General features: G+C 37.7%; 1 protein-coding gene across 1 annotated transcript in view; it reads left to right on the plus strand.

Annotated features, from left to right (window-relative positions):
* Positions 1-1,350: 1,350 nt before the first annotated feature.
* Positions 1,351-27,320, plus strand: part of QRFPR (pyroglutamylated RFamide peptide receptor) — a 46,511-nt gene continuing 20,541 nt past the window's right edge. Inside the window, exon 1 of the mRNA XM_025922299.2 lies at positions 1,351-2,036. Within this exon, the coding sequence (XP_025778084.1) occupies positions 1,697-2,036 (340 nt within the window). The 5' untranslated portion in view covers positions 1,351-1,696. The remainder of the gene's footprint in view (positions 2,037-27,320) is intronic.

Below are 27,320 nucleotides of genomic sequence, written 5' to 3' on the forward strand. Positions count from 1 at the left end.
CAAAGGATAAAGCAATGCTGATAGAGGGGACACATGCACCCCAATGTCTATAGCAGCACTATTAACAATAGTCAAAGTATGGAAAGAGCCCAAATGTCCATTTTAAAAAATAAATATGAAAAAAGAAAGACAATGGGCAAAATACATGAAAAACTATTTCTCCGAAGAAAATACTGGGATAGCAAATAAGCCCACGGGAAGATGCTAATCATTAACTATCAGGAAAATGCAAATTAGGGATGAAGGAAATATCACTGCACACTTATTAGAACATATATAAAAAACAATGACAATGCCAAATGCTGGTAAGGATGTAGAAAAATTGAATCTCTCATATGTCGCTATGGCTAATGTAAAATGGTACACTTTGGAACGCAATTTGACAATTTCTTTCAAACCTAACTATATAAACCATAGACCCAACCACCAAACTTCTTGGCATTTCCCAGAGAAATAAAAATATTCGTTCACATAAAAACCTGTACATGATTCTTCATAGCAACTCTATTTTTAATAGAGCTGGAAACAACCAAAATGTCCTCGTCTCCATGAATGGTTAAACAAACCCTGGTCCATTATCAGCAATAAAAAAAGGAATAAGTATCGGTATATCTAACAACTTGGGTGGATCTGAATGGCACTATGCTGAGTGGAAAAAATCAGTATCAAAAGGTATAATTTGTGATTCATTGCACAATCTTATGTCAAAAGCATAGAGATGGAGAACAGCTTAGTAATTGCCAGGGGTTCAGGGCTGCGGGGGGAGGGGAGGGGGACTTGGTATGACTACACACATGTAGCAGGAGGGAGATCGTTTTGGTCATAGTTTTGTATCTTGATTTTGGTGATGGTTACGGGAATCTATACTCGGGATAAAGACGGACTTTACACACACACTGTAGCTATGTCAAATTCCTGGTTTTGTATTGTACCTTGATTAACTAAGATGTAATCACGGGAGAAAGTAGATGAAGGATGCTTGGGACCTCTCTGTATTATCCTTGCAATTTTCTGTGGGCTGTAATTATTTTTGAAAATATAGGGAAAAAATTAAAAATCCCATTTTGCCTCGGGTAGCTGTGGCCTACATTATTTAGTCAAAGGAGAAACCGTGAGACGGTACAAACCCCAATTCTGGGTTTTACACAGAAGCATGACCTGGGGCAGAAGAAAGGCTCAGGGCTGCAGAAGGCGGGGAGCCAGAGAGAGGTTTCCCTCTCCCTGAGGATGTGGGAGGCGGCGTCTGAGCGCCTGAAGCAGGGAGGTGAGTGGCGCGCCGCCCAGTCCCAGCCCCACCCTCCGCGGGCTCCTGGAGCCCGTGCGATCCCTGCAGCAGAAGGCTGGGGAGCCGGAGGCGCGAGGACTCTGGAGCGGCGCTCCTGCATTCCCGACACCGCGGCTCCAAACCTTGAAAGGACCAAGAGAACTTTCTCTGAACTGCGAACAGTTTTGGTCAACGGGATAGCCTCCCATGCTTTGGCTTCCCGCCTCTTCATTGTGGTTCTGATCTCTCGCTGCTTTCCTTCTCGAACCTGCTAGGGTGCAATCGGGAGCCCGTCAGCGCGCCAGACGGCTGTCTGGACCTGCGAGGGTGGGAGGCGGCCGCCAGCCCTGTCCCCTCGCAGCCCCCGCCCCGCCGCGCAGCGGTGCTCGCCCGGGGTAGCTGGCTGTGCCTGGCGCTCGGGCAGCGCGCGGCATGCAGTCTCTCAACATCACCCGAGAGCAGTTCTCCAGGCTGCTACGGGACCATAACCTGACGCGCGAGCAGTTCATCGCGCGCTACGGGCTGCGGCCGCTTGTCTACACCCCGGAGCTGCCGGGGCGCGCCAAGCTGGCCTTCGTGCTCACCAGCGTGCTCATATTTGCCCTAGCGCTCTTTGGCAACGCGCTGGTGGTCTATGTGGTGACCCGCAGCAAGGCAATGCGCACCGTCACGAACATCTTCATCTGCTCCTTGGCGCTCAGCGACCTGCTCATCGCCTTCTTCTGCATCCCGGTCACCATGCTACAGAACATCTCTGACACCTGGCTGGGGGGTGAGTCCGCGAGCGCACCTTCTTCTCTAAACCCCAGTCTGCCAAGGGACTCTTCCCGCCCCCTCTATTCCTTACATTTCTGTCTCTACCAAATGAATCCAGTGCTCCTTCTTAGAACTTCCTCACTTGTGCTCACTTGGAGAGAAGTTTTTTGCCACTTTTAATTCAGCCCAACGTTTCTTTTCCTTGTCGCTTAAAGACATAGTTAGGAAAATGCCTAGGAAACGTACAAGGCAGTGAGGTGGGGAGTTGCACCTCTCTCCTGTTATTTCAACTCCTTTTTCCATAATTACCAGGATTTTCCCTATTTCCAATAAAAGTAAGATAAAAATATTTCACATAATAAAAGTCTCGATATCCGCTCTTCCTGCATACCTCTAGGCTCACTCCACAGTTGCCTCTGTGGCTTCCAAACAGGTATTTGTAGATCTAACTCTTATATGAGGATTTAAACTATATATCTATCTATCTATCTATCTATCTATCTATATATATATATATATATATCTTGGAATAGTCCTTCTTTTTAAAGATTGTATTAACAGTCAAGCAGGGAGAAAGAACACAGAAAACATAACATACCCCCTGCTGACTGATAATGAAGGAGACACCGATTTGTCCTGCTTCCTTAAAAGGGGAGTGGAAATGGCAGAAAAGCCATTCAGAGTCATTGAACTGGGAGCAGTATGTTGAGGTTGAGAAAAAAATAGACACTTCACTTCCCTAAATGATTCAGTCTTTCCAGGGACACAGCTTTAGAGCATCCTTGTAATCCGTAAGCCATATTGTCTTCTATTGTCACCAGTGTTCTTGGTGTGCCTTGGGGAGGAAGCACAGGTTGTGTTGTACCCCATTGTCATGGATGGGTGCATCCTTGAGGCCTCATCAAAATTCTTAGAAAGTGGTTGGAAATACAGAGAGAATGTGAGAGAAATGTATCATTATGCCTTTAAACCCTGTCATTTCCACTCCTTTGCTACTTCCTTTAAATCTCACTGCGGGTGTTCATTTCATCCTACATTAACAATTTGAGATTTTCTTTCCCTGGCATAGCTTTTTTCCCCCATTAATTTGCATTGGATTTTATCATTAGTGGGTCAAGAGGCTAAAATCTTTGATTCCCACCTCATCTGTAATGTAAATTTTCCCAAAAACTAAACATTAGAGAACATAGCATCCACTTGAGGGTGACACAGTGCAGGAATTTGCAAACTGACTTATGGGTTATAGCCTTTCTTATGCACTCTGATGAAATCATTGTCCTTGGGCATTTTAAAGTTGCTTGGTGCAACTAACTCCGCCACATTAATGGGTAAACTTTTGGTCATCATATATAACTTATTTTTTGAGGCAATGGTACAGGAGTTTTCATTTCTGCATGTTTGTGAAGACAGATTTATGAAGCATATATGTATTGCTGGATGATTATAGCTCTGTTTGTAAAGGTAAACATAGTTAAGAAAAGTGGGATGTTATACTGGGAATTCAAAGACCTGGATTACTACTTTGGCTCTGATACATGTTGATTCAACACATCTGAGCCTCAGTTTCTCAATAAAATATTAGGAATTCTGGGAGCTTGGAAGTGGAATAAAGCAGATGTTTAGCCCCTAGCCATCCTAGGAAATCAAGCCTGGGAAAGATTATAGGGTGGATCTTCCTTTCAGAGGACTTAGGTGGGCACTGCAAAGATTTTTCTTAAACTTTCTGTTTTCCTTGCTTCCCCGTTCGTGAAGGACATTTCACTTTAGCTTCTAAATGCTGAAAAAGAGTAATACATTGGGTATGTATTTTACAGGTTAGTGTGAGGATAAATGTGTTAGTAAAAGTGCTTTGAAGCAATTTATTATTCCATGAAAGTATAAGGTATTAATTCTATTAAGGATTGTTTGATTTTAGGTGGCTTATGTTTATCTGAGACAAGATTTATAGAATAAATATTCTTATAAATCAAGTAAGTAACACCAAAATTGAAGTTCAGGGGAAAGAAGAAAGCTTGCACAGTTTCTGGAGAAAGTGATGCAAACAGATTTAACCTGTCCTTTATGGGATAGGATAATAATTGCAACACTCCTTTGATAAATTAACAAAAGAGCTTTCAAGGGAATGTAATCTAATAGTTCAAAGTTAATTCACAGTCTATTATTCCATAAAGCTATTGAGGATCTTCTTTATGGCAAAGCATTTTACCTTGGTAATACAAAAAATGAACAAAGCTTATCTAATGACTTTTGGGGCCTCAGAGAATATGAAATATCCCAGAATAAGCAAATATAGGATTTAATAGAAGAGGATCCATTCTGCTGCAAGAGCACAGAAGTCAAGAAGGCTTTACCAAGGACTTTTGAGCTAGATATTGAGGAATGATTCAGATTGTTCCTAGCAGAGGAAGAAGGTTGGAGTGTGTTCTAGGAACAGGGGTCAATCCAAAGTTTGGAGGAAAGGAAAAGGTGATGAATTCCAGGAATGCTGTGTAAGCCATTTCAAGAATATAGTTTATATGTGAGCAATGGTGAGAAATGAGACAGAAGAGTAGGCTAGTGCAAATGGGGAAGAAAAGGTATATTATCAGTTATACTACACCTAAAATATGAATACCCCTCAAATTCCTTCAGAAGTGAAATAGGAAACATAAATGGAACAGCAGAGACCACTAGGAGGAAACAGTGGAGAAGGAAGTCTGCTACCTCACCTAAAGCGGGCAGGATCCCTGCAGGCAGGGGTGTCAGATGTTCTTTGGTGGTTGTTGTAGTTACTGCCTTTTTTTTTTTTTTTTTTTTTTTTTTCAGAGAAGCTGGGAATATGGAATGTTATGATCTTGGCATATAATTCAAATTTAAAAGTAGAATTGTGTAAAAGAAAACCTCTCTGTGGGTTTGGCCACGAATAATTCATGAACCTCCAGTTTGTGACTTCTCAAAGCCTCCCTCTCAAACATTTCTGACAAAGGTAGAGCTATAAATGACTGTTTTTTTCTTCTTTAGTCCACTTATCTCCCTTGCTAGGGACCAATGTTACCTACTGAGTCAAAGCCTGCATTTGGACAAGATCTCCAGGTGATTCATAAGCACATGAAAATTTGAGAAGCACCACTATAAGTAATGATTTTCAGACTTGGCTGCCTAGAGAACCTCCTGAGAGACTTTGAAAATGATCTGTGCAGGCCCCAGTCCAAACTAATTACATCTGACTCTCTGGAGCCAGCTTGCACTGACTTACAGAGACCATTGTGTTCATCTTTACTCAGTTCCCCATTCAGGGACATCATATTGTTGGCTTGAAATCAGCCATGGTGGAGCTCATGGATGGCTCAGTCGGTTAAGCATCCAACTTCAGCTCAGGTCATGATCTCACCACAGTTCATGGGTTTGAGCCCCATGTCAGGCTCTGTTCTGACAGCACAGAGCCTGGAGCCTGCTTCTGTGTCTTTCTCTCTGTCCCTCCCCTGTTCACGCTCTGTCTCTCTCTCTCTCAAAAATAAATAAACATTAAAAAAAAAAAAAGAAGTCAGTCATGGTAGGAGTATTTACACTGTGGACATCAGCAGCTGCAGATCAGTTTATTTTTTAAAGAAAAAACCCCAAAACTCAAAACCATACAGTTGTCTTCCAGCATACCACTGAGCAATGCTTTGAGTTTCCATTTGTACAGTGGTGACACCATAAATGACAGGTGCAACAAATTATATCCATAAATATTTAGTTTATTTATATGATTTATACTCAATTTAGAAGGTCTTAATTCAGCATCTGAGTTTGCTCAGCATTGAGGAAAGTGTATGTTCAATCCTTCTGTATATCTGGCATTACCATCCGAATGCCAACTCTCTGTGATCAACAGTTGATTTGCTCCCACACTACTCCCCAGAACTTCCAACATGGAGCTGGTAGGAGTAGAGATTCACTTCCCCCAAGAATAGTAAATAGCATTTGCTTATGATTTTTTTAATCACTAATGTGAGGATGGGGTTTTATTGTCTTAACAATTAGGAGTCAGGCCTTGGAAGTTCTGTGTGCATTCTAGTCACCAATCTGGTTCAACTTCAGCAGTGAACTTGCCTTTTGTGTTCTTGGCACCACAGAATTTACCTATCCTTATCTGCTGGCTGTTTTTCCTCATTTTGTCTCTTTTTTTCATTCTTTAATATATTTCTTCGAAATATCTAAATGTTCCTCCAAATTTACTGACAGTATGGGGAAATTTTTTTCAACTAAATTCAGTACATTAGATTTTGCTTCTGAACAATGCTCCAGAACACTTTTCTCTCTTCTCTAGGTGTCCATAAGCTTCTCTTTTTCCTTCTTACTTTGTTTTCTATATATCAGTCTTTTTCTCTATATTCTTTCCTTCAGTGATCCTCATACTTTCTCTCATTTTTTGAGTGTGTGTCACCTGAAGCCTGGTACGCAATCTCTTTTCTTCCATTGTTCATTTCTGCATAGAGGCTACAATCAGGACTCTCCTTTTGTTGGTGATAATTCTGAAACCAGTATCTAATTATCTAATTATTGTAAGACATAATCTCTCTTATCTGTAAAGTAGGCATTTACACATGGATATCTAATTAGCATCCACCATTCTCTCACCTTACTTTGTCTCTCCGCCCAGGGTCTAAATTATTATTAATAGTACTATGAGTCATTCTTGTATTCAGCATCCTCTGAATATCTGCTGTGTGCACTGGAATATTGTAAGTGTAGAGAAAGCTGTGTCCTTGTGGAACTGCCAAGTTTCAGTTAGAGCAAGAAGGGGAAGGTGCCATTCAAAGAAAACATGGGCGAGGCAGGGGATTTTGTTGATATCAGAGATCCAGAGTGCACTATGGAGAAAGCGGGGGGGGGGGGGGGGTTGTTAGGGAATGGGACCTTGGGTCATAATGGGGATATCAAGAGCCTAGATTAGGTCCAGGGGCAAGGGATGGTCTAGGAGAATAGGACTCATGGTGACTGAGATAAAAGTGAACTTAAAACATGAAGGGATTAATTCTAAAGTCTTTCCAGAAGGAGTTGGAAAATCAGTTCTAATCTTAGCCTCCTTTATGGCTCTCAGCATTAATAAATTGAGATGGGGAGGCCTTGATGGCCTTGCCAGGAGCCCACAGGTCTCTCTGCTGGCTTTCATCCTGCTGGGGGTGTAGTCACAGCCAGGGGAAGTGTGCACCCAGAGCTCTATGTATCTCCCTGCAATCCTGTTGTGGGCACTGAAAAGAATTTTCTAATGATGACTGGCAAATTGACTAAAAGCAATTACAAAAAAGGAGTTCCAAAAATACCCTAAGTAATGGCAGCCTCACTGGGAGAAGTGTACTTTCCCGTACACTTACTACATTTGAAGACTACTTGCTTAGGTAAAAAAAAAAAAAAAAAAAAAAAAAAAGTGAAAATTAATTTTTTCAGTAGCTGATAGGAAAATTCCTATTAGAGCAGTGATTCTCAATCTTGCCAACAGATGGAATCACTTGGGGGAGTTCTTAAAATGATGACTGTTCCTACCCCTTAGAGATTCTGATTTAATTGGGCTGAATGTGATACCTAGGTACTGGATTTTCAGAAGTTCCTGAATCATATAATTTGTAGCCAAGGTTGAGAACCACTGATGTAGGGTAAATGTTGACAGCACCAAGTCTTGGGCTATTGTGAAGGTGAAAAGAAATAATGGATGTAAAGTGCTTAAATAGCACAGTGCCTGCCACCTATGCTGTATAAAAAAAAAGCAATCGGAATTAGAATGCTTGGAAAATGCAAAAGTAAGCTGCATAAAATGGAATCCAACATGGAACTCTGAGACAGTTCTCCCATTGTACCCAGCCACGTCTTTACTAAAGCCATACACTTTTTTGGAGTCTTAATGGTGGATTTAGAAAGAAGTCAAAAATGATTAAAATGTTGGGCTGATGTAAGATGAAAGACAAAAAGAATTATTCTCTCACTTGGAGAATGAAACTCTAATTTAACATTTTTAAATTAAAAAAAATTTTTTCAATGTCTATTTATTTTAGAGAGACTGGCCGACTGTGAGCAGGGGAGGGGCAGAGAGAGAGAGGGGGAGAGGGGGAGAGAGAGAGAAAGAGAGAGAGAGAGAGACATGGAATCTGAAGTAGGCTCCAGGCTCCGCGCTGTCAGCACAGAGCCCAAGGCAGGGCTTGAACTCACAAACTATGAGATCATGATGGGGGCAAAACTCGGACGCTTAACTGACTGAGCCCCCGGGTGCCCCTGAAACTTAGCACACCCCACAGCAAGGTTTTCAGTGCATGTTACCCAGAGCCATGGTGACTGGTGTCAGTGTGTATGGAACAGGCGGGTTCCCAGGCTTTATCAAAATAGCCCCCTTCTCTCTTGTTAATAAATGGGGTTTTGCATAACATTTAATATTTGTAAAAAAGGATTTTACTGGAAGAAAGAACTGGAAGGAGGGAGGGTGAGAAAAAAACGAACACTCACTGTACACAACACAGAAATTCAGGTGAGTTTTTAGAGATTTCAGCTTGATAAATCGTGAAATAGGTTATTAAAGGAAATTGTTGAACATTATGTGGTGAAAAGATCTTAATTAGGGGGGCCAGCTCAGAGCAGAGGGATTAGACTGGAACTATTTCATTATTTGATTGGTGATTAGAAAACACCACTTACACATGTTATAATAATTTTCCCTTTTCCTATAGCATTTCAGAAACTTCAGAGTTTCTGGGGGAAATTTAAATATGGTGAAACTGATGTAAAATCAACAGTATTATGGGGCTTTTTAAAAACCTTTTAATGGGAATGATGAAAGCTCTTGACGAAGAGTAGACTCACTGAAAAAAATAAAAGAAAGAAATCAAAGAGAGACCCAATGGTAGTTTGGAACTCAAATGAAAACATGTGCCAAGGCTAACCTCTGGGTGATCTTCTCTAAAATCAATTATGGGCACACTTTAAGAAGAAAAGATACCATGGTCAAGAAATTCACTAAGTTTTCTTGGAAGGCTGCAGGGTGGTAGTAAAAGCAGTGGGATTTGTATGCGTCTCTACGTAGAGACAACAGCATTTCATGGTTAAAATAAGGACACAGAAGGGATGCCTGGGTGGCCCAGTCGGTTAATCATCTGACTCTTGACTTCAGCTCAGGTCATGATCTTGCAATTTGTGAGATTGAGCCCTGTCGTGGGGCTCTGCGCTGACAGTGCAGATCCTGCTTGGGATTCTCTTTCTCCCTCTCTCTCTGCCCCTCCCCCCATTCACGTGCTCAAAATCAATAAATAAACTTTTTTTAAAAAGGGACACAAAAGGATTTGGCAATGACAAAACTTGGAAAAATTCATTGGGCACTTAAGAGGCATAAAAAAAAATCCCTTTTTCATTTGCTTTTCTAAAATAGAGCTTAGCATGTTCTTTGGCCAGTGGTTGGTTTATTATGAATTCTTGTTTGCAACTAGAGAAGCCCATCTTAAACTAACTTAAGAAAAGGAGCCGGTGGCAGTGGGCGGGGGGGGGGTAGGTATTCTGTCTCATGGAACTGAAAAACTCAGGATTAGGGTTAGCTTCTGGCACAGCTGGATTTAGGTCCTCTGACAGTGACTCCGGAGGCCCACCATCCTTCCTCTCTGTGCCCAGCCTCACTTCCTTCTGTTTTGCAGCTTCATTCTTGGACTATCTTTTTCAGGTAGTATGAAAGATGGTCCTGGAGCTATAGGCTCACATTTTCTTTAAAACTCCCTATCTCAACTCAAATGTGTATCCACAGATAATTTTGTTGTTTTGATTCCTGCTTTAAAATTAAGTATTGATTTCATTTTTTTTTAAGTTTATTTATTTTGAGAAAGTGTGAGCGAGGGAGGGGCAGAGAGTAAGGGAGAGAGAGAATCTGAAACAGGCTCTGTGAGCTGTTAGCAAGGAGCCAGAAGGGTCGATCTCATGAAAGGTGAGATCATGACCTGAGCTGAAATCAGGAGTCGGAAACTTAGACGCTTAACCAACTGAGCCGCCTAGGCACCCCTGAAGATTGATTTCTAATTATTAATTTTTAAGTACTCAAGTGTTTATTCTTATCTATCTAGGCAAGACAAAATTTGTTCTTCTTGTGGCTGTTTCTGAGAAATACATCGCGTATAGTACCAGAAAGATTGTAGATTATTAAGGACTAGTGGAATTCTCCTTAAAATGTAATGTGTTCTTATAACACAGTTGAAATAAAAGAGGTAAAAAGACAGTTTGGTTCAGGGGCGCCTAGGTCGCTCAGGTGACCGACTTAGGCTCAGGTCACGATCTCGCGGTTCATATGTTCAAGCCCCGCGTCCCACTCTGTGCTGACAGCTCAGAGCCTGGAGCCTGCTTCGGATCCTGTGTCTCCCTCTCTCTCTTCCCCTGCCCTGCTCATGCTGCCTCTCTCTGTGTGTCAAAAATAAATAAACATTAAAAAATTATAAAAAATTTAATATAATTCAAAATGAGTAGGTCCGTAGTGTGGACAATACTGGGTTTTAATCCTGTCGCATCATTTATGACTCACAAGTTACTGTACTATTAACTACATTTCCTTGCATTCCATCTGCTCCTATTAGGAGATGTTATACGATGTTATAAGCTGAGAAGTTATAAAATAATGTCTGATGTTGCCCCCCAGTGGACAATGTAGCAGCATACATTACATCAAAATGCAAGATTTACATCATACTATATTTTATCAAAAATATTAATGCATATTCAGTTCTTATGATTTCCCATTGTATTTCAGTATGAAGTATACAATATTTACACATTTCCACCTATAAAACCTTTCACCTATAAAACGTGAATCGAGGTTGAAAGTCTCTTTCAATACGTGTATAAAAAATATTTAAAAAAATCTCTTCTTTGCAGAATTGAGATGCATTTAATATCTGCAGTGTTATTTGCAGGTTGACAAACACAGTGTTTCACACTGGGACAATTATTTTATTTCTCCTTGCTGTAGCTTCTTCATCTGTAAATTTGGGAAACGTATGCATACTTTATAGGGCTGCTGTGAGAGTGAACGACCCTGTATGTGAAGGACCCAGCACTTAGTGGGCACCCAAAGAAAGGAAGCTAATTGTGACTTAGGGCTGCAAATTATTACTATTTAAATGTTAGGGTGGCACCTGGGTGACTCAATTGGTTAAGCATCTGACCCTTGATTTCGGCTCAGGTCATGATCTCATAGTTGTTGAGGTGGAGCCCTGCATCGGGCTTTGTGCTGATGGTGCGGAGCCCGCTTGGGATTTCTCTCTTCCTCTCTCTCTGCCTACCTCCTGCTTGTGTTCTCTCTCATTCTCAAAAAAATAAATAAACATTAAGATAAAATAAAATAAAATGTAAATTTTATTTTAATTTGGTTTATAAACAATAAGGATGATAGAGTTAAAAAAAACTGTAATTACAGAATTAATTTCTCAACAACATATGATATGCACTTATATAAAACAACTATAAATAGTCCCATCCACATATAACTTAGTTTTGTTAATAAAGTCTTGAATAATTACCATAAAAATATTTACTTCTATATTCAATGAAAAGTCAAATTAGTCATTTGTAGTCTAAACACAGAAAAGAGTACTTACTTTCATTCATTTCGGAAGCAATAATATATCCTGAAAAGAGGCTTAAGTGGTAAAAGACTTGTTGGGGCTGATATAGATTTTGTAATTCCTTGCAAGGCCCATGTGTCTTTCCAGGACACTGCAGACCATAGGCACAGTGTTGCCACACTAGTATTAATACAGACACGTCCTGCTATACTGGCATAGGGCACGGTTTCTCTTTCTGCAGCGTGTTGTGTTTCATCACCTGTTTCTGCCCCATTTGTGCACAGTTTTGCCTACATAGTTAGACCTCATATGCTAGTTTCTGGGATCTGGAGGACAAATTTCTGAAATAAAAAGTTGTCCTGGTCTTTTCCTCAGAAACTTTCACAAGAACAGACTCCTGCACATTTACTCTCAGTGGTTCTGCCCACCTGTGTACTAAAGTTTGGAGCCCTAACACACAACACATATTCCCAGAAGTCCATATTGACTCAGCTTTAGAAGTACTGTCAGGTTATTCTACAGAGAGAGCAACATGTGTGGCTTTTTAAAACTTTTCCTCTACTGCAATATCTACAAACAGTAAGGGGTTTATTTTTTATGAGGAGGAATTTTATTGAGTCAAAATCGAATCCAAGTATCAATATAGACCTAATCCAAGCAGTGATTTCTTCAGTGGATTCTGAGGAAGAACAGTTTTACTTTAAAAAAAAATCAGAGTGATGGAGCTTTGAAAATTAACACTGGTCTAATGCTTAAAATGAATTAAATGAAGACTTAATGACATAAAACATCACTCTGGGCAAGATCCGGTTAAAATTTTATATTACCTATAAATAGAATCATTAGGTGTAAAATATAGATCTTCACACTGTGTTTGCAAGATACAAAAATAGCTGGTCTATTCAATGAACACATTATTCAAATTAGATTTTCAGTGTTGAGGAAATAATACATGTGAATTTTATGACTTTGAAGACACAATCTAATTGCCTGTTTTTGGTCTTCTGCACTAGAAGGTAAGCTCCATAAAGTCAAAGACTTCATCTCTCTTGTTTATCTATCATTTAGTTAATTGCACGGTAATAGTTCTCAGTATCACCTCGTAGCTTCTCAATAAATATTTTTGGATGCATTAAAGTATATCACCTTATTCGTCATTGCACTAATATTTGAGACTTTTAAGGAATCAGTTGTATTTATTTTTGCAACATGCAGAAGAATGAGATTATATTTATCTTTTGTATATATTTTTGCTTTTTTTTGGTTGCAAGGAATGAAGATTCAATTTACCTCAAATAATTGGAGTTACGGCAAGCCTATTTTGTAGTAAAGAATAGAGGGATCTCCACTGAATTTAGGGACAGTAGCAGGTAGGTCTCATGAAAACTGAAGTGGGATCCAAAGCAGCAGCTATGTGGAGTTCAGCATGAAGAATTCATGAATCTCCAGGGCTCAGCCATGAATGTGACTTTGCTCCAGTCCACCAGTGGACAAAAACTTGCTTATGAAGTCTGATTGCTTTGTACTACCATGGTGTACAATCATTTGGTTTGGTCGATCTTTTTACCATTACATATCTTTCCCTTTCTGCTTTCTACTCTTGGAAATCCTAGGGCTCCAGGATTTCTACTCTTGGAATCCTAGGGCTCCAGGTGGCTCAGGCTTGGTACAGTGTCACATGCAAAGAGACTTAGTCCAGTGACCAACACTAATGTAAAATAATTTTGATCAAAGAAATTTTCGAAGATTTTAGTTCATTACTCACAAAATTATTTCTTGAAACCCCTCTCTTCCATTTCATTCAGGTCTTTAATATTACACGTAGTAGTGCCCCACAAAACTCTTTTCACCTTGCAAAGATCGTGTGTCTTTTGAGAACACCCCAGACTGTACTGCTGCCTCAGTGATATTAATTCAAAAGCTATCACTGACTTGTGCCCTCATCTTGTAATGCAGGATGTCAAGGTCTCTCAACTTCCCTATCCCATCCCAAGGAAGCCTCCCTTGGTTAAGAACATATGCTTCAGTTACCTGTAGGCATTCTTACTACCTACTTCTTTCTATTCATCCTCATCAGTCGTTTCTCAGGTCTCCCTATTTCTATTCCTTCTCTACCCATCTCCCTCTGCCTCCCACCCTCTCCCTCTCTGTCTTTAAATCTCAGTCTTATTTATGCAAATATCCCATCCTGATATGTGTCCCCAATTATTACATACAATCTGGTTAATAAAACAGCCCATAGAGAGAACCATCCAGCAGGCATGTCTTTGAGTTAAAGAGAAAAGGGTAGAGGAGAGAAAGAAGCCAGGAGAACTCTTATGCTCATTTTATCCCTGTCATATTTGTTTGCCTTTAGATTTTCTACTTTCTCATAACCCTTGTGGCCCCCACTCTTACTCATGACTTTTCTATATATCTATCGGCTTCATCTCACAGTCCTTATTCTGTTTCCTATGTCTTAGTCCAAAGAGAAGGAATTTGACTGGCTTAGACTTTGGGCCCAAATGTCAGCAAAGGGCTAGGAGGAATAGGTGGGTTCATGTGACCCATGGGTTCATATGGGGCCACTCCTTCGACAGAATTGGAGAGAAAAGGCAGTGCATTAGCCTGGCAGGATTGGCCTCAGATAAAATACAGTTTCGGCTCCTTCTTTAGGAAATTCCTAGAGGCTGTAAAATGCACTAGGTTTGCATGGAATCCAGAGAGGTTAACTGACTAATTTATGTCTCTTAAACTATCTGTGAAATTCTCAAATTTTTGGAAGAACAGTTCTCTGTAATATATTTGCAAAGTTATTTCAATAACAATGATGAACATTTCAAGTCAGCTAAGCATGAATCTTGGTTAGTTATTTCAATTGCCTTTGCTTTTTATCCTTGTCAGACTTCATTTTTAAAGGCCTTTCTTGTAGTAAATATGTCAAAGAAAGACTTTTTCTGTTTTTAAAGCAACTCTGTACACTTACACCCATTTCCTCTCTTCCTGGAAAAAGGTATATAGTAAAAAGGAAAAGAAAAAAAAAACTTTTAAAAAGGAAGAGAACTGGGGAAAAACATCCACATTTTTCTAATATTGTCAGAAAATCTTGACTTACAGATGTTACTGACAGATGGGAAACTGACTATATGAGAATGGAATTTTATTATCTTCCATTAAAAACTTTAAGGAAATCTCTAACAGAAAAAAAATTATTCAGAGAGAAGCATACAAGTCAAAATTGTATACTGAGCTATTTGGGTACTGCATGGTTTTCATACATCTTTTCAACATGTTTTCAGCTCTAGGTAGTAGCAATGGTAGAGTATTACAGACAATCGAAGGGTTTTTTTGTTTGTTTGCTTGTTTTTTTTTAAGTTCCTGAAATAAAGGGGTAAATAAAAAGTGGCTGCTTCACTGGTAACTAGAAGGAACTTTATTTGGGGGTAAACTGTACTGATTCCTTTAATTTGGAAAGGGAAAAGGAGCTAAGTGTCTGGAAAGAGCCTAAGGAAAGGAGACGCTGCTTCTTTGCTAAAACAGTTCTTCTGCCAGGCGTAAGAGGTCATTAGGTCAAGAGGTGGTAGGACCCACCTCTCATGGCCCAGTTACCTTGGTAACAAAAATGGGCCAGGAAAGAGCATTCCCTAACAGCAAAATAGAAAGTCTTCAATATACTGTGTACTTTCCTTGCTGTTTAGAATCTGCTCCATGGACCACCAGCAGCAGCAGCACCTGGAACCTTGTTAGAAACTGTCTCAGACCCCATCCTACGACCTATGTGGTCCATATGCACAAGGGAGTTTGAAGCTGGTTTATAATATACCATTGCTGTGTTCCACTTTTGCTTCTGATGAACATGGGATAGATTCTTTTGACCAAAGGTGAAAGACTATTGAGCACTTTTCATTAGCAAATAGAATGGCTAAATACACCTCTTTGATTACCTATTGTACCATAGAGGCAGTTACTACAGTAACCAGGACTTATGCCATTATTTTCTTCCAAGTCATCGTTATACCCAGAAGGGTACAGAATTTTATATACAATCAACTTTATTTATCTGCTTGATTTGTTGTGACAAAAACCAAGCTGATCCAAATTTAATGGGTGAAAATTTCCTGAGTAAGTAAGCTTTTACAAAACTGTTTGCTCTGATTTTTCAGAAATTACATTTTTCCTTAATAAACTTCTAGGATATTGAGTGCTTTTTCTGCTTTCTGTAGCCTAGGTGTGGATTTTCAGAGTGAAATCAATGGGATTTTGTTGTCAAAAGATATTCTTTAAATAGATTTTGATAGAATTTTTACCATTTATTAATTTATTCATTCATTTACTCATCCAACTAGTGTTTATTGACTGCCTAGTAGATGCCAGCCACAATGTCAAACTTGAGATACAAGGGTGAACAGTACGCCGTGTAGACTGTGTAAAGATTTTGAGAGACATCAGGCTTCCTGGAAAATACAAGTAGCTCCATAGCCCTGGAGTTTAGCATTCAAAGGGGAAGTGGTGAGAGATAAAGCTAGAGAGAAAAGAAAGACAGATCATGAAGAGCCTTCTACTGCTATGTTAAGGAGTTTGAACTTCATTTTGGAGCAGAGGCATCACTGTTCTAAGGCAGTGAATTTCAGAGTATGAGTTGTAACTTATTAATGAGTCATGAAGTCGTTTGGTGAGTCAGGATTAGCAACTGAAGAAAAATACAAATATATTAAATATATTAGAATAGAGAATATCAAAGATCATTTACATAATAAAACTTTTGGTTACATGTGTACACACACACACACACACATAAGTAAAAGTATTTCTTACTGTGTGTGTGTGTGTATATGTGTGTGTGTGTGTGTGTGTGTGTGTGTGTGCAATATAAAGGTATTTCTTATTGAGGTCAGAACCACTGCTGGAAAGGGTTTTTATAAGGAACACAGATATTTATAAGGAACACAGATAATCAAAAAATCGATTTACCTATGATTGTTAATAAAGTAGTAAGTCTTTTGTATCCATTTTGCAATGTGTGAGTGTAAATGAGACTCACAAAGGCAAATTGTTTAGATTATGCCAAAAGATGTAAGCATTGGCTGAGTAGAAGAATGGCTGTCTTACATATGATTTTTGCATAGGGCCTCCTAGCTCTCTGTTTGTATTACTGTTACTTATTACTATTTATTAGTAATTTCATTACTATTATTAATAAAAACAACTTGTATTGAAAAAAAAGTATGGCGTACTCTCTGTGGATAATGTATTTTAATTTTCGGACTGTGTTGTTAGATATTAGTAAATTATAGCATAGGAGACCCATCACTCAAATAAAGTTTAGGAAAATATTACCCCAATAAGATTCAAAAAACTAGTGTTTAGAAAAACAGGGTGGGAAAGCAATAAGAAATGTGAAAGGTGTAGAGATGAGATGTGGAAAAGAAGAAATGGAGATAATCAACATCTTCCAAGTCTAAATACACACACGGGTAGCTAATAGAGTTGTATTAATTGGGCAAGTAGTGAAGTAATTTAAAGGACTTTAAAAGAAATAACATTGATGCTTCTAAACCAGTGTGGCACACTGAATACACACTTCTTTTGTAAAGCCTTCACTAATTACTTAAAACCTGTGATCTAGGGGCTATTTTTCATGGTGGCTAAGAGCATAGAGTCTGGAGCCAGACTGCTTGCTCCATCATGTGGAATATTGGAATAACCTTAGGGAATTTGGTTTAGTCCTCATTTCTTTCTACAGCTGGAGATGTTAGCAATTCCTACCTTATAGTGTTGCTATGAGGATTTTATGGAGTTTATGGCTTGAGTTAATGCTTGCTAGAACAATACCTGGCATATGGCAAATGCTCAGTAAATATTACTGGAATGGAAGTTAGTCTTTTAACTTTGAACATCATCACTAGTTTCTCAGCCAAAGACACTGCTGGAAGATATAGGACACTAAACAGTGACATAAGAAGAGAGAGTAGGGGAGATCAGAGGTGGAATTTCATGCTGTTGCAAAACTCTAGAAGTTAATGAGAGCAGTGCAGAGAAAGAGATGAAAGATAACATATTAGTCAGGGTTCTCCAGGGAAACTGAATATGTATATATTGCATATATACACATATATATTATATACTGTATATATATACACATATATATGTGTGTATATATACACATACATATACATATACATATACATGTATATACATATATATACATACATACATACATATATACACATACATATACATATATATGTATATATACAGTATATAATATATAGTATATAATATAGTATGTAATATAGTATATAATATATAATATAGTATATAATATATAATATATAGTATATATACTATAGTATATATACTATAGTATATAGTATATAGTATATATAAAGTATATAGTATATATATAATATAGTATATAATATATAATAGTATATAATAGTATATAGTATACAGTATATAGTATATATTATATACTAGTATATAATAGTATAGTATATAATAGTATATAATAGTATATAGTATACAGTATATATATATAGTATATAATATATAATATATAATATATAGTATATATATTTAGCATATAGTTTATAGTATAGTATATAGTATATATATAGTATATAGTATATAATATATATAGTATATAATATATATGTATATATATAGTATATAATATATATATACTATTATATTTTATTATAATGATTGGCTCACATAGTTATGGAGGTTGAAGAGTCCCACAACATGTTGTTTGCAAGCTGGAGATACAGGAAACCCACTGCTAGTGGTAGTTCAAAGGCCTGAGAGACAGAGAATCAATGTGTAGATTCCAGTCCATGTCTGAAGGCCTGAGAACCAGAGATGTCCAGGGCAGAAGAAGAAAATTGGTTTCTCAGCTCAAGCAGGCAGGCAGAGAGCAAACTCAACCTTCCTCTGCCTTTTTGTTCTATTTAGGCTCTCAACAGATTAAATGATGTCCACTCCTGTTGGGAAGGGCCATCTGCTTTACTCAGTTCACCAGTTCAAATGCTGATCTCTTCTGGAAACAACCTCACAGACACACCTAGAGATACTGCTTAGCCAGATATGTGGGCATTCTATGATCCAGTCAAATTGACATCAAATTAACAAGAATTCATCTATAAAACACAAACCTCCTTTTACAACTAGTCCTTTCAAGAATAGTGATTCAGATAAAACAGAGAAAGAACAGAAAAGAAGAAAACAAAACCAGCAGTCATTAAACATATATTCATTGGCATTATTTTTAGTTATAATTTATTTGAATATTATTATGTATCTGATGGTATGCTAGAGCTAGCTTGCACCAGCTCATGAGAACCACCTGTGTGCATGTCTTTCCAACTCCACATCCACTGATACCATGTTGGTAGTTTGGAATTGGCCACGGTGAGAGTATTTACAGGAGGGATATTCACAAACACTACAAATCATAATCTTTTTTCTTTTTAACTTGGAAAGCTGGTTTTTAATAATTACCAGCATATCTTCACTTGTATCCCTTGTAATGTAGATGATAAACAATAGATGGCATTCTAGGTATTACTTGCCACTATTGGTGTAATGTATATTTTTCTTTTGTCATTTCTCAATTAGATTTAGCTCATTTTTAAATGCTTTTTTTAAAATGCTTATTTATTTTGAGAGAGAGAAAGAGCATTAATGGGAGAGGAACAGAAAGAGAGGAAGAGAGAGAATCCCAAGTAGGCTCCAAGCCGTCAGCATAGAGCCCCATGCAGGGCTCCATCCACCAACTGCAAAATCATGACCTGAGCCCAAATCAAGAGTCAGATGCTTAACTGGCTTAGCCACTCAGGCACCCCAACATTTTGCTTTTGGTTTTTAAATATTTTGATTCCTTTACCCTTATCTGTATCCAAGCAAAATTATTTGGAATACTACTTTGTAATTAAATGTTTATTTGTGGGATATTGTTTAATGTCTGTTCTCTTTCCATGAAGAACAGCTAAGAGTGTTTATTTTTTGTCTTAGTCTGAATCCAAAAAGCCTTGGGGCACCTGGGTGGCTCAGTCGGTTAAGCGTCTCTTAGTTTTGGTTCAGGTCATGATCTCAGGGTTAATGAATTCGAGCCCTGCATGTGCATCCAGCTCTGTGCTAACAGCATGGGGCTTACTTAGTATTCTCTCTCTCTCCCTCTCTCTCTCTGCCTCTCCCCATTCATGTGCATGAGCTCTCTCTTTCTCTCTCTCTCTCTCAAAATAAATAAATAAGCTTCAAAAAAAGACTTAAAAAAAAAAGCCTTAAACAGTATATGACCCATAGGTGAATGAATGAACAAATGTGTAAATGAGTGAGAAGATAGAATATAAATCTAAAATCAGTGTGATAGATTGAGAATATCCCTCCAAGCCCTTCCCACCCCACCCCCACGCCCCACAGTTAGAAGCTATGTTGCAAAGGTAGACCTTGAAGTGAAGGCTCACTCTCAAATACATTTCTACCTCAGTGGTTCTCAAATTTCACTACATATTAAAACCACCTGGGAGCTTTTTAAAACCCTAACGCCTCACTCATATCCCATAAATTAGATTCCCTCAGTATGAAATTTAGTCATTGATTTCTTTTAAAGATTTCCAGGTAATCCCAACATGTAGCCAAGTTTCAGAACCAGTGCTTCCTAGGGCCTGAAATCTGGGGCTACATCTTAGAATTCCAAGCACACACATATTCCCTGTTTTGGGGAAGGGAGTCTGAATATCTATCTAGAAGTGCCTGCTGACAGTGTAACCAACTGATGGTACTGTTTCTGTCTTCAGATATGCGCTCATTTGCAGTCTATCTGTGTTCATATATTTATCTAATACTTTTATTTACAGCAGATAATTTATCTGTTTAGAGTTCACTTTTGTATATGATGTAGGATAGGCAACTTGGTTTATTTTTCTCCACGTAGAGCTAGTCTTCTTTACACCACCTATAAACAAACAGTTTTATAATTACCCACTGATCTGTGGTGCCCTTTTAATTATAAATCAATTTCCTATCTTCTTCTTAAATTTCTATTTTTGAACATTGTCTAGTTGCCTATGCCCACACCAGTGCTATAGTGTTTGTTGCAAAGGTTATTAGCATATCTACATATTGCATAAGGAAAGTCTCCTACTCCTTTAACCTCCTTTTTCTTTCTTTTTTAAATATTTACTTTTGGGAGAGCTCAAGCAGGGGACAGGCACAGAGAGGGGGACAGAGGATCTGAAGCAGGGTCTGTGCTGACAGGCTGACAGCAGTGAGCCCAGTGTGGGGCTGGAACCCACGAACCGCAAGACCATGACAGGAGCTGAAGTCAGACGCTCAACCGACTGAGCCACCCAGGTGCTCCTCACCTCCTTTTTCAGAGTTGATGTAGCTATGTATGGACTTGTATTATTCCATACACATTTAAAAATAAGTTTGTCAGTTTCCTAAAAACTCCCCCTGGAATTTTGATAGGTATTGTATTCAATTTGCATATTGTTTTGGAGATAATTGACATCTTTGCCATGTTAAGTCACTGTATGATATTTTTATGTTAATTTTATGTGGTAAAACAGAACATTAGTCCCTCAAAGATTTCCATATTATAATCTCCACAATCTTCTACTGCTATATTACCTGTATGACAAGAGGGCTTTTACATGGGAAAAGGATCTGGAGATGGGGAAATTATCCTGGATTATCTGGGTGGGCCCAATTAATCACAGGGTACTTATAAAAGGAAGTCGGGAGTGTCAAAGGTAGAGAAGAAATGTGACAAGTGTCAGGGATCAGAGTAATGCAGGGCCATGGGTCAGGGAATGTGGCAGTCTCTAGACATTGGAAAGGGCAAGGAAACAGATTCCCTTCTAAAGCCTTCAGAAGGAATGTAGCCCTAAAGACCCATTTTAAATATCTGACTTACAGAATTGTAAGATATAAATTTGTGTTCCTTTAAGACACTGAGATTGTGGTTATTTATTATAGCAGCAATAGGAAAATAACACAATCACCCTAGGCATATATAATAACTCTCCATTTGTTAGGTCTTGTTTGATGTTATTCCTTGGTAACCAAAACTTGATATGTTCAGGTATTGGGTGGGCATTTCCTTTCTTTTTTTTGGGGGGGGGGTGGTGGTGGGCATGTGCTGTAAGAGAAGGTTAGGACCCCTTCCCAGCTCTAGGAGTTGCATTTGATTAATTTAGACCAGTATTTTAAATTTCATTCTCCTTGTCAATAATGAGTTTAAAAATGGGCATGTGGCCCATTTTGGCCATGGGGTCTGAGGTTTTCCTCATTTTTATAAAGGGCTTATAAAAATATATATACTTTTCTTTACTCTTTTGCTTTTTGAAATGGTCTGAGATACTGGAGTCATTTATTTGGACAAAGGGACAATCCTAAGAACAAAAGCAAAAATATGCTGAGGAGGACAAAGTAACCCAATGAAGAAAACCCAATCTGTGGTGAAATCATTCAGCTGTGGAATTTACCACACTGTTATTTCCCTACCTATGGAATGCCTTTTATATGAAATGATACATTTTCCTTATGTTTTCGTTCAGTGGAATTGAATTTTCTTTTTAAAAAAAAATGTTTATTTATTTTTGAGAGAGAGAGAGAGAGAGTGTGAGCAGGGAAGGGGAAGAGAGAGGAAGACACGGAAGAATTTTCTTTTATTTGCAGTCTGAAATATCCTAATTAATTAATATGTAAAACAAATCAATAGAAATAAAAATTATTTATTCCAACATCCAGAAATGATTACAGTGATCATTTTAGTGTGTTACATTTTAGTTTTTTCCTATGTATATTTTTAGAAAAATAGAAACATTTTAGTGTTTGGGTATATGTGTGTGCATATGTGTATATTGTTTGTTTACTGCTTGTTTCAGTTTTCTGTTTCATATTAAAATATGCTTTGAAAAATGATTTAATAATTTAGTAATTTACAACATATTGACATATAATTTATTTCTCAATTTCCCTGTTTTGACATTGGTTTATACTAATTTGAGGTTATTGTGTGTTTGGTGAGAAAAAGAGTACATGAGTTACATGAATATTTTGAAAATTTCATTTAGCAATTCTTGGGAAGGACACTTCATAATGTGTTTTGTTGGCCGATAACCTTCATTTTCAAGGATTTCTTTTCTGACCTTCTCCATATCTTTTATCATTTATGAACACAAAAACATCCTCCTTTATTACTTGACAGTGAGTTATTTTAACATTTTAGCATAAAGAAATCACATTAATTCTTCTTTTTGCTTTATTTCCCTAATGTTTAACCTGGGCTAATTTAATTCTATTATTTGAAAGTCTAATTATTGCCATCAGTGGAGAGGAAAAAGCCAATTCAGTTATTTTGCTAAAATGGTATTTATAGCTATTAGAATAACAAAAATTAGGAGAAAAATACCAGAACATGCATAGTTTTACTGTAGTGGACTTGTTTTCTGGCACAAATATACACTCAGAAGATTCTTCTTATAAGGTAATTGAAGGAAGTGCTCTGAGCACAATTACAATATTAGTATGAGCTTTGGCTCCACAAGAAAAACCTTAAGGTCTTATAATCCATGAGGCCCTTGGTGTAGGCCTACTCATCCTAAATCAGAGTCTTTCTTGGGGCCACTCCAGCCCATGAATGCACAGAACACCAGTTGTCTGTACATTGCCACATTCTTAAATATGTATAAGGCAACTAAGGATTGTCAGACAGTTTGAAGAAGATGTGCAAAATAAAAGGGAACAAGACAGATAAATGAAACTGGAAGGAATGGATTATTTATAGATTAATTTAGAAATAAACTCTAAGTAGTATTTTTTTTTTTTTAAATTTTTTTTTTCAACGTTTATTTATTTTTGGGACAGAGAGAGACAGAGCATGAACGGGGGAGGGGCAGAGAGAGAGGGAGACACAGAATCGGAAACAGGCTCCAGGCTCTGAGCCATCAGCCCAGAGCCCGACGCGGGGCTCGAACTCACGGACCGTGAGATCGTGACCTGGCTGAAGTCGGACGCTTAACCGACTGCGCCACCCAGGCGCCCCTCTAAGTAGTATTTTTATATTTACAGACATAACCCTGAAAAATGTCTTCTCACCTGATATTTTCCCAGTGGAATTACTATTTGTTTTTAAGTCTCAAACTTCTACAGTAAATGTATCATTCAGCACCACAATTTGCATGCTGATGTTTACATAAGAAAAAATTAATGTCCCTCAAATTAATAAAACATTTTAAGCAAAACGATACATAGAAACATTCTTTAGCTATGTTCCAAATATAGTTGGTAGAACAACATTACAAATAGATGTTTTGAAAAGCATGCCGAGTGTCCACAAAGAGATGCGTGTGCCAAATGTTGCTGACACCAAGAGAAACATCATGTCATTTTATTCATTCTTTGCAATTGAGCCATTCTTTGCAGCTCTTTGTTAACACTTGCAAAGAAGACTGGCTTTGAGAAGAGGTCAATGAGGAAGATGCTGAAGAATTTTTTAAATGTCATGCTGATAAATTAACAAGTACTGAATTTGTTTGGAATATCTGTTGGAAAAATTAATCACAGTGATAAGCTCGAAAACATTCAATTTAACCACTAGACATTGCTTGCTGAAAATAACTTGTGGGCTATACAGATACAACACTAATCATTACCCTTGAAGTTGGTGGAGATATTATTGCTTAATATTTCTTATAGCGCCACACAAAGAATTCTATAAACGTGAGCTAGAAGAGAGTAAATAAAGCACTGTTCTGTCTTTTTTCATCCTGAAGTGTCATCTGCCACCCTGAAGATCCGTTTAGTAGCCCCTACCAACACAAGAAGGATAAAGAATCTGTCAGCTTCTGAGTTTGATAGTTTGCCTGAAATTGCACCTTTGCAACCCAGCTTACCCATGACTTTACTTACCACAACCAGTGACAGTGATTATACTTCAACCCTCCTCCTCTTTCAAATTTCCAATCTGTTCCCTTCTTCATAAGTAACAGGACACCCCTGGTATTTGCCCTGTTTTGTTGCAAATTTTACCTTCATTTTTCTAATATATTTTTTAATTTATATGTGCTATTTGCTATGCCTTGTTTGAAAAGAGATATTAATGATGCGCATGAAAATGCTGCATGCAGAGCAGCATAGGTACAAACCATTTGATAACAACCACTCTGTTTTTCAACCAAGAGCATTATTTTAGACATCTTATATAGTACATGATGGTTTTACTGTGTTTTAGTTACAAGTTACACTTAAGGAAATCTGTTGGGAGTTTAATTTGGCTTTTTAAAAAATGGAAAATGGACTACCAGTCCATATTTCACACAATGTCTCATTTTCATGAATGAGTTACCGATGTTGAGTGAGAGATCTCTGGATTTAAGGAGATACTGACTTCATAAATCATGAGTAAGCTTCTCCGAAAAAAAAAATTCAAGAATAAGGAAAAGCTCTTAAAAGTGAAAATGTGATTGATGAATTTATATAAATATTATAAGAAGTGGAAGACAAAGACAAGAAAATCTCCATAATGTGGAGCAAAAGACAAAGAGAATCTATAAAGCAAATATATACATATATACATGTATATACATATATATATATATATATGTTTCTATATACATATATAGAAACAAAAGTGGTAGACGTAGTAAGATCAATCCAGGAATTCCAACACCTGATTAATAGGAGTTCCACAAAAAAAAAAAAATGCACAAAGAAAAGCACAGAGATAAATGAGTTAGAAATCTCTAATTTCAAAAGGTGCATACAAGGCCAAAGAAAAAGAGTAAAAAATGGTACATGCTTCGACGTATCCCTGCAATATTTCAGAATTTCAGTTGCAAAGAGATCAATAAAATCTTCCAAATAGTAAACCAGGATACTTGTAAGTGAGGAAAAATCACATGGACAATAAAGATGCTAAAAATCAATAAAGAAAGGTCTTCAATATTCCAAAGAAAGATGATACTGAATTTAAAGTCAAATTATAGCCATTTTCAGATACACAAGAACTTAAAGAGCTTACTTTAAAATCATTATTTTTGAAGAAATTACTTATAAAATATTCACATGAAACACAAGAACCAAGAAGTTGTGAAATTAAAGAAAAAGTGGGGAAGGAATCCATTGAAAATGAATATTATGATAACAGTTATACAGCAGTCTATTAAAAAAAAAACAAATAAAAACTGCAGCCATCAAAATTAGAAGTCAGTAGTCTTCTAGAAGAATCTTAAAATAACAAATATTGATGAAGTCCCAATAGTTTATTTTTGCTTTTGTTTCCCTTGCATCAGGAGACATATCTAGTAAAAATTTGCTATGGCCTCTGTCTACTGCTTGTGTTCTCCTCTAGGATTTTGATGATTTCCTGTCTCATATTTAGGTCTTTCATCCATTTTGAATTTATTTTTTGTGTATGGTTTAAGAAAGTGGTTCAGTTTCATTCTTTTACATTTTGCTGTCTAGTTTTCTCAACATGTGTGTAATTTATTCTAAGCAGCAAATGTTATGTGAAAAGTTGAGATACAGTATAAAAGTGATAAGAATGGTGATAATGGTGATGATGACAGCAAAAATATAGCTAACATTTATGAATGCACTTTCACACAGTGCCAGGCATGTCCTAAACACATTATTATTATTATTATTTCATTGAATCCTCTTTTTTTAAAAAATTTTTTAAACTTTATTCACTTTTTGATAGAGACAGAGCGTGAGTGGGGGAGGGGCAGAGAGAGAAGGAGGCACAGAATCCAAAGCAAGCTCCTGGCTCTGACCTGATAGCACACAGCCCTACGCGGGGCTCGAACTCACAGAGTGTGAGATTATGACCTGGGCTCGAACTCATGGAGTGTGAGATTATAACCTGAGCTGAAGTCAGACGCTTAACCGACTGAGTCACCCAGGCACCCCATTCACTGAATCCTCTTATAGCTATGTGAGACAAGTACTATTATCATCATCTACATTTAAAAATAAGAAAACCTGGGGTGCCTGGGTGGCTCAGTCGGTTAAGCAGCCGACTTCGGCTCAGATCATGATCTCGCGTTCCGTGAGTTCGTGTCGGGCTCTGTGCTGACAGCTCAGAGCCTGGAGCCTATTTCAGATTCTGTGTCTCCCTCTCTCTCTGACCCTCCCCCGTTCATGCTCTATCTTTCTCTGTCTCAAAAATAAATAAACGTTAAAAAAAATAAAAAAATATATAAATAAAAATAAGAAAACCCAAGACACAGAGAAGTAAGATAATTTGCTTTAGGTCACACACTTAAGTAGTAGTAGATCCAGGATCCAAATCCAGGCAGTAATTCCAGACCTCATACTCTAAACCACTAGACTATGTTGAAGAAGGTACATGTTTCTTCTTCCAACTAGAAAAAATACAATAAAAAAATACCTGGAAAAAATAATAAGCAAAAATACTCTAGAAGAAAATTATGGCCCAAATATAAAGCACATTAAAATATGGCACTTTAGAGCATTAAATAAGTTAACAAGGATCATGATTATAAAATCAGAGGAAGAGAAATGTATTTAGAACATACATGTTGGCTTTGCCATTATAAAATAATGAAAATGCTATTTATAGTTTTAATCTTTTATAATTATAATATAGGTCAAGTGAAGAAGATTTAATATGGCTATGAAACAGAATGGAAAGCTATCCGTGTTGATAAAGTAAATGCAAACGTGAGCTGATAGAAGTTTGAAGGAAGAAGAAAGGAAGCAAAGGAGGAAGGAGGTGGGGTATCATTATCTTACAAAGTGGGGGA

This window comes from Puma concolor, chromosome B1 (assembly GCF_028749965.1).
Source record: "Puma concolor isolate L17-30 chromosome B1, mPumCon1.1.hap2, whole genome shotgun sequence".
In the NCBI taxonomy this organism is placed as follows: Eukaryota; Metazoa; Chordata; class Mammalia; order Carnivora; family Felidae; genus Puma; species Puma concolor.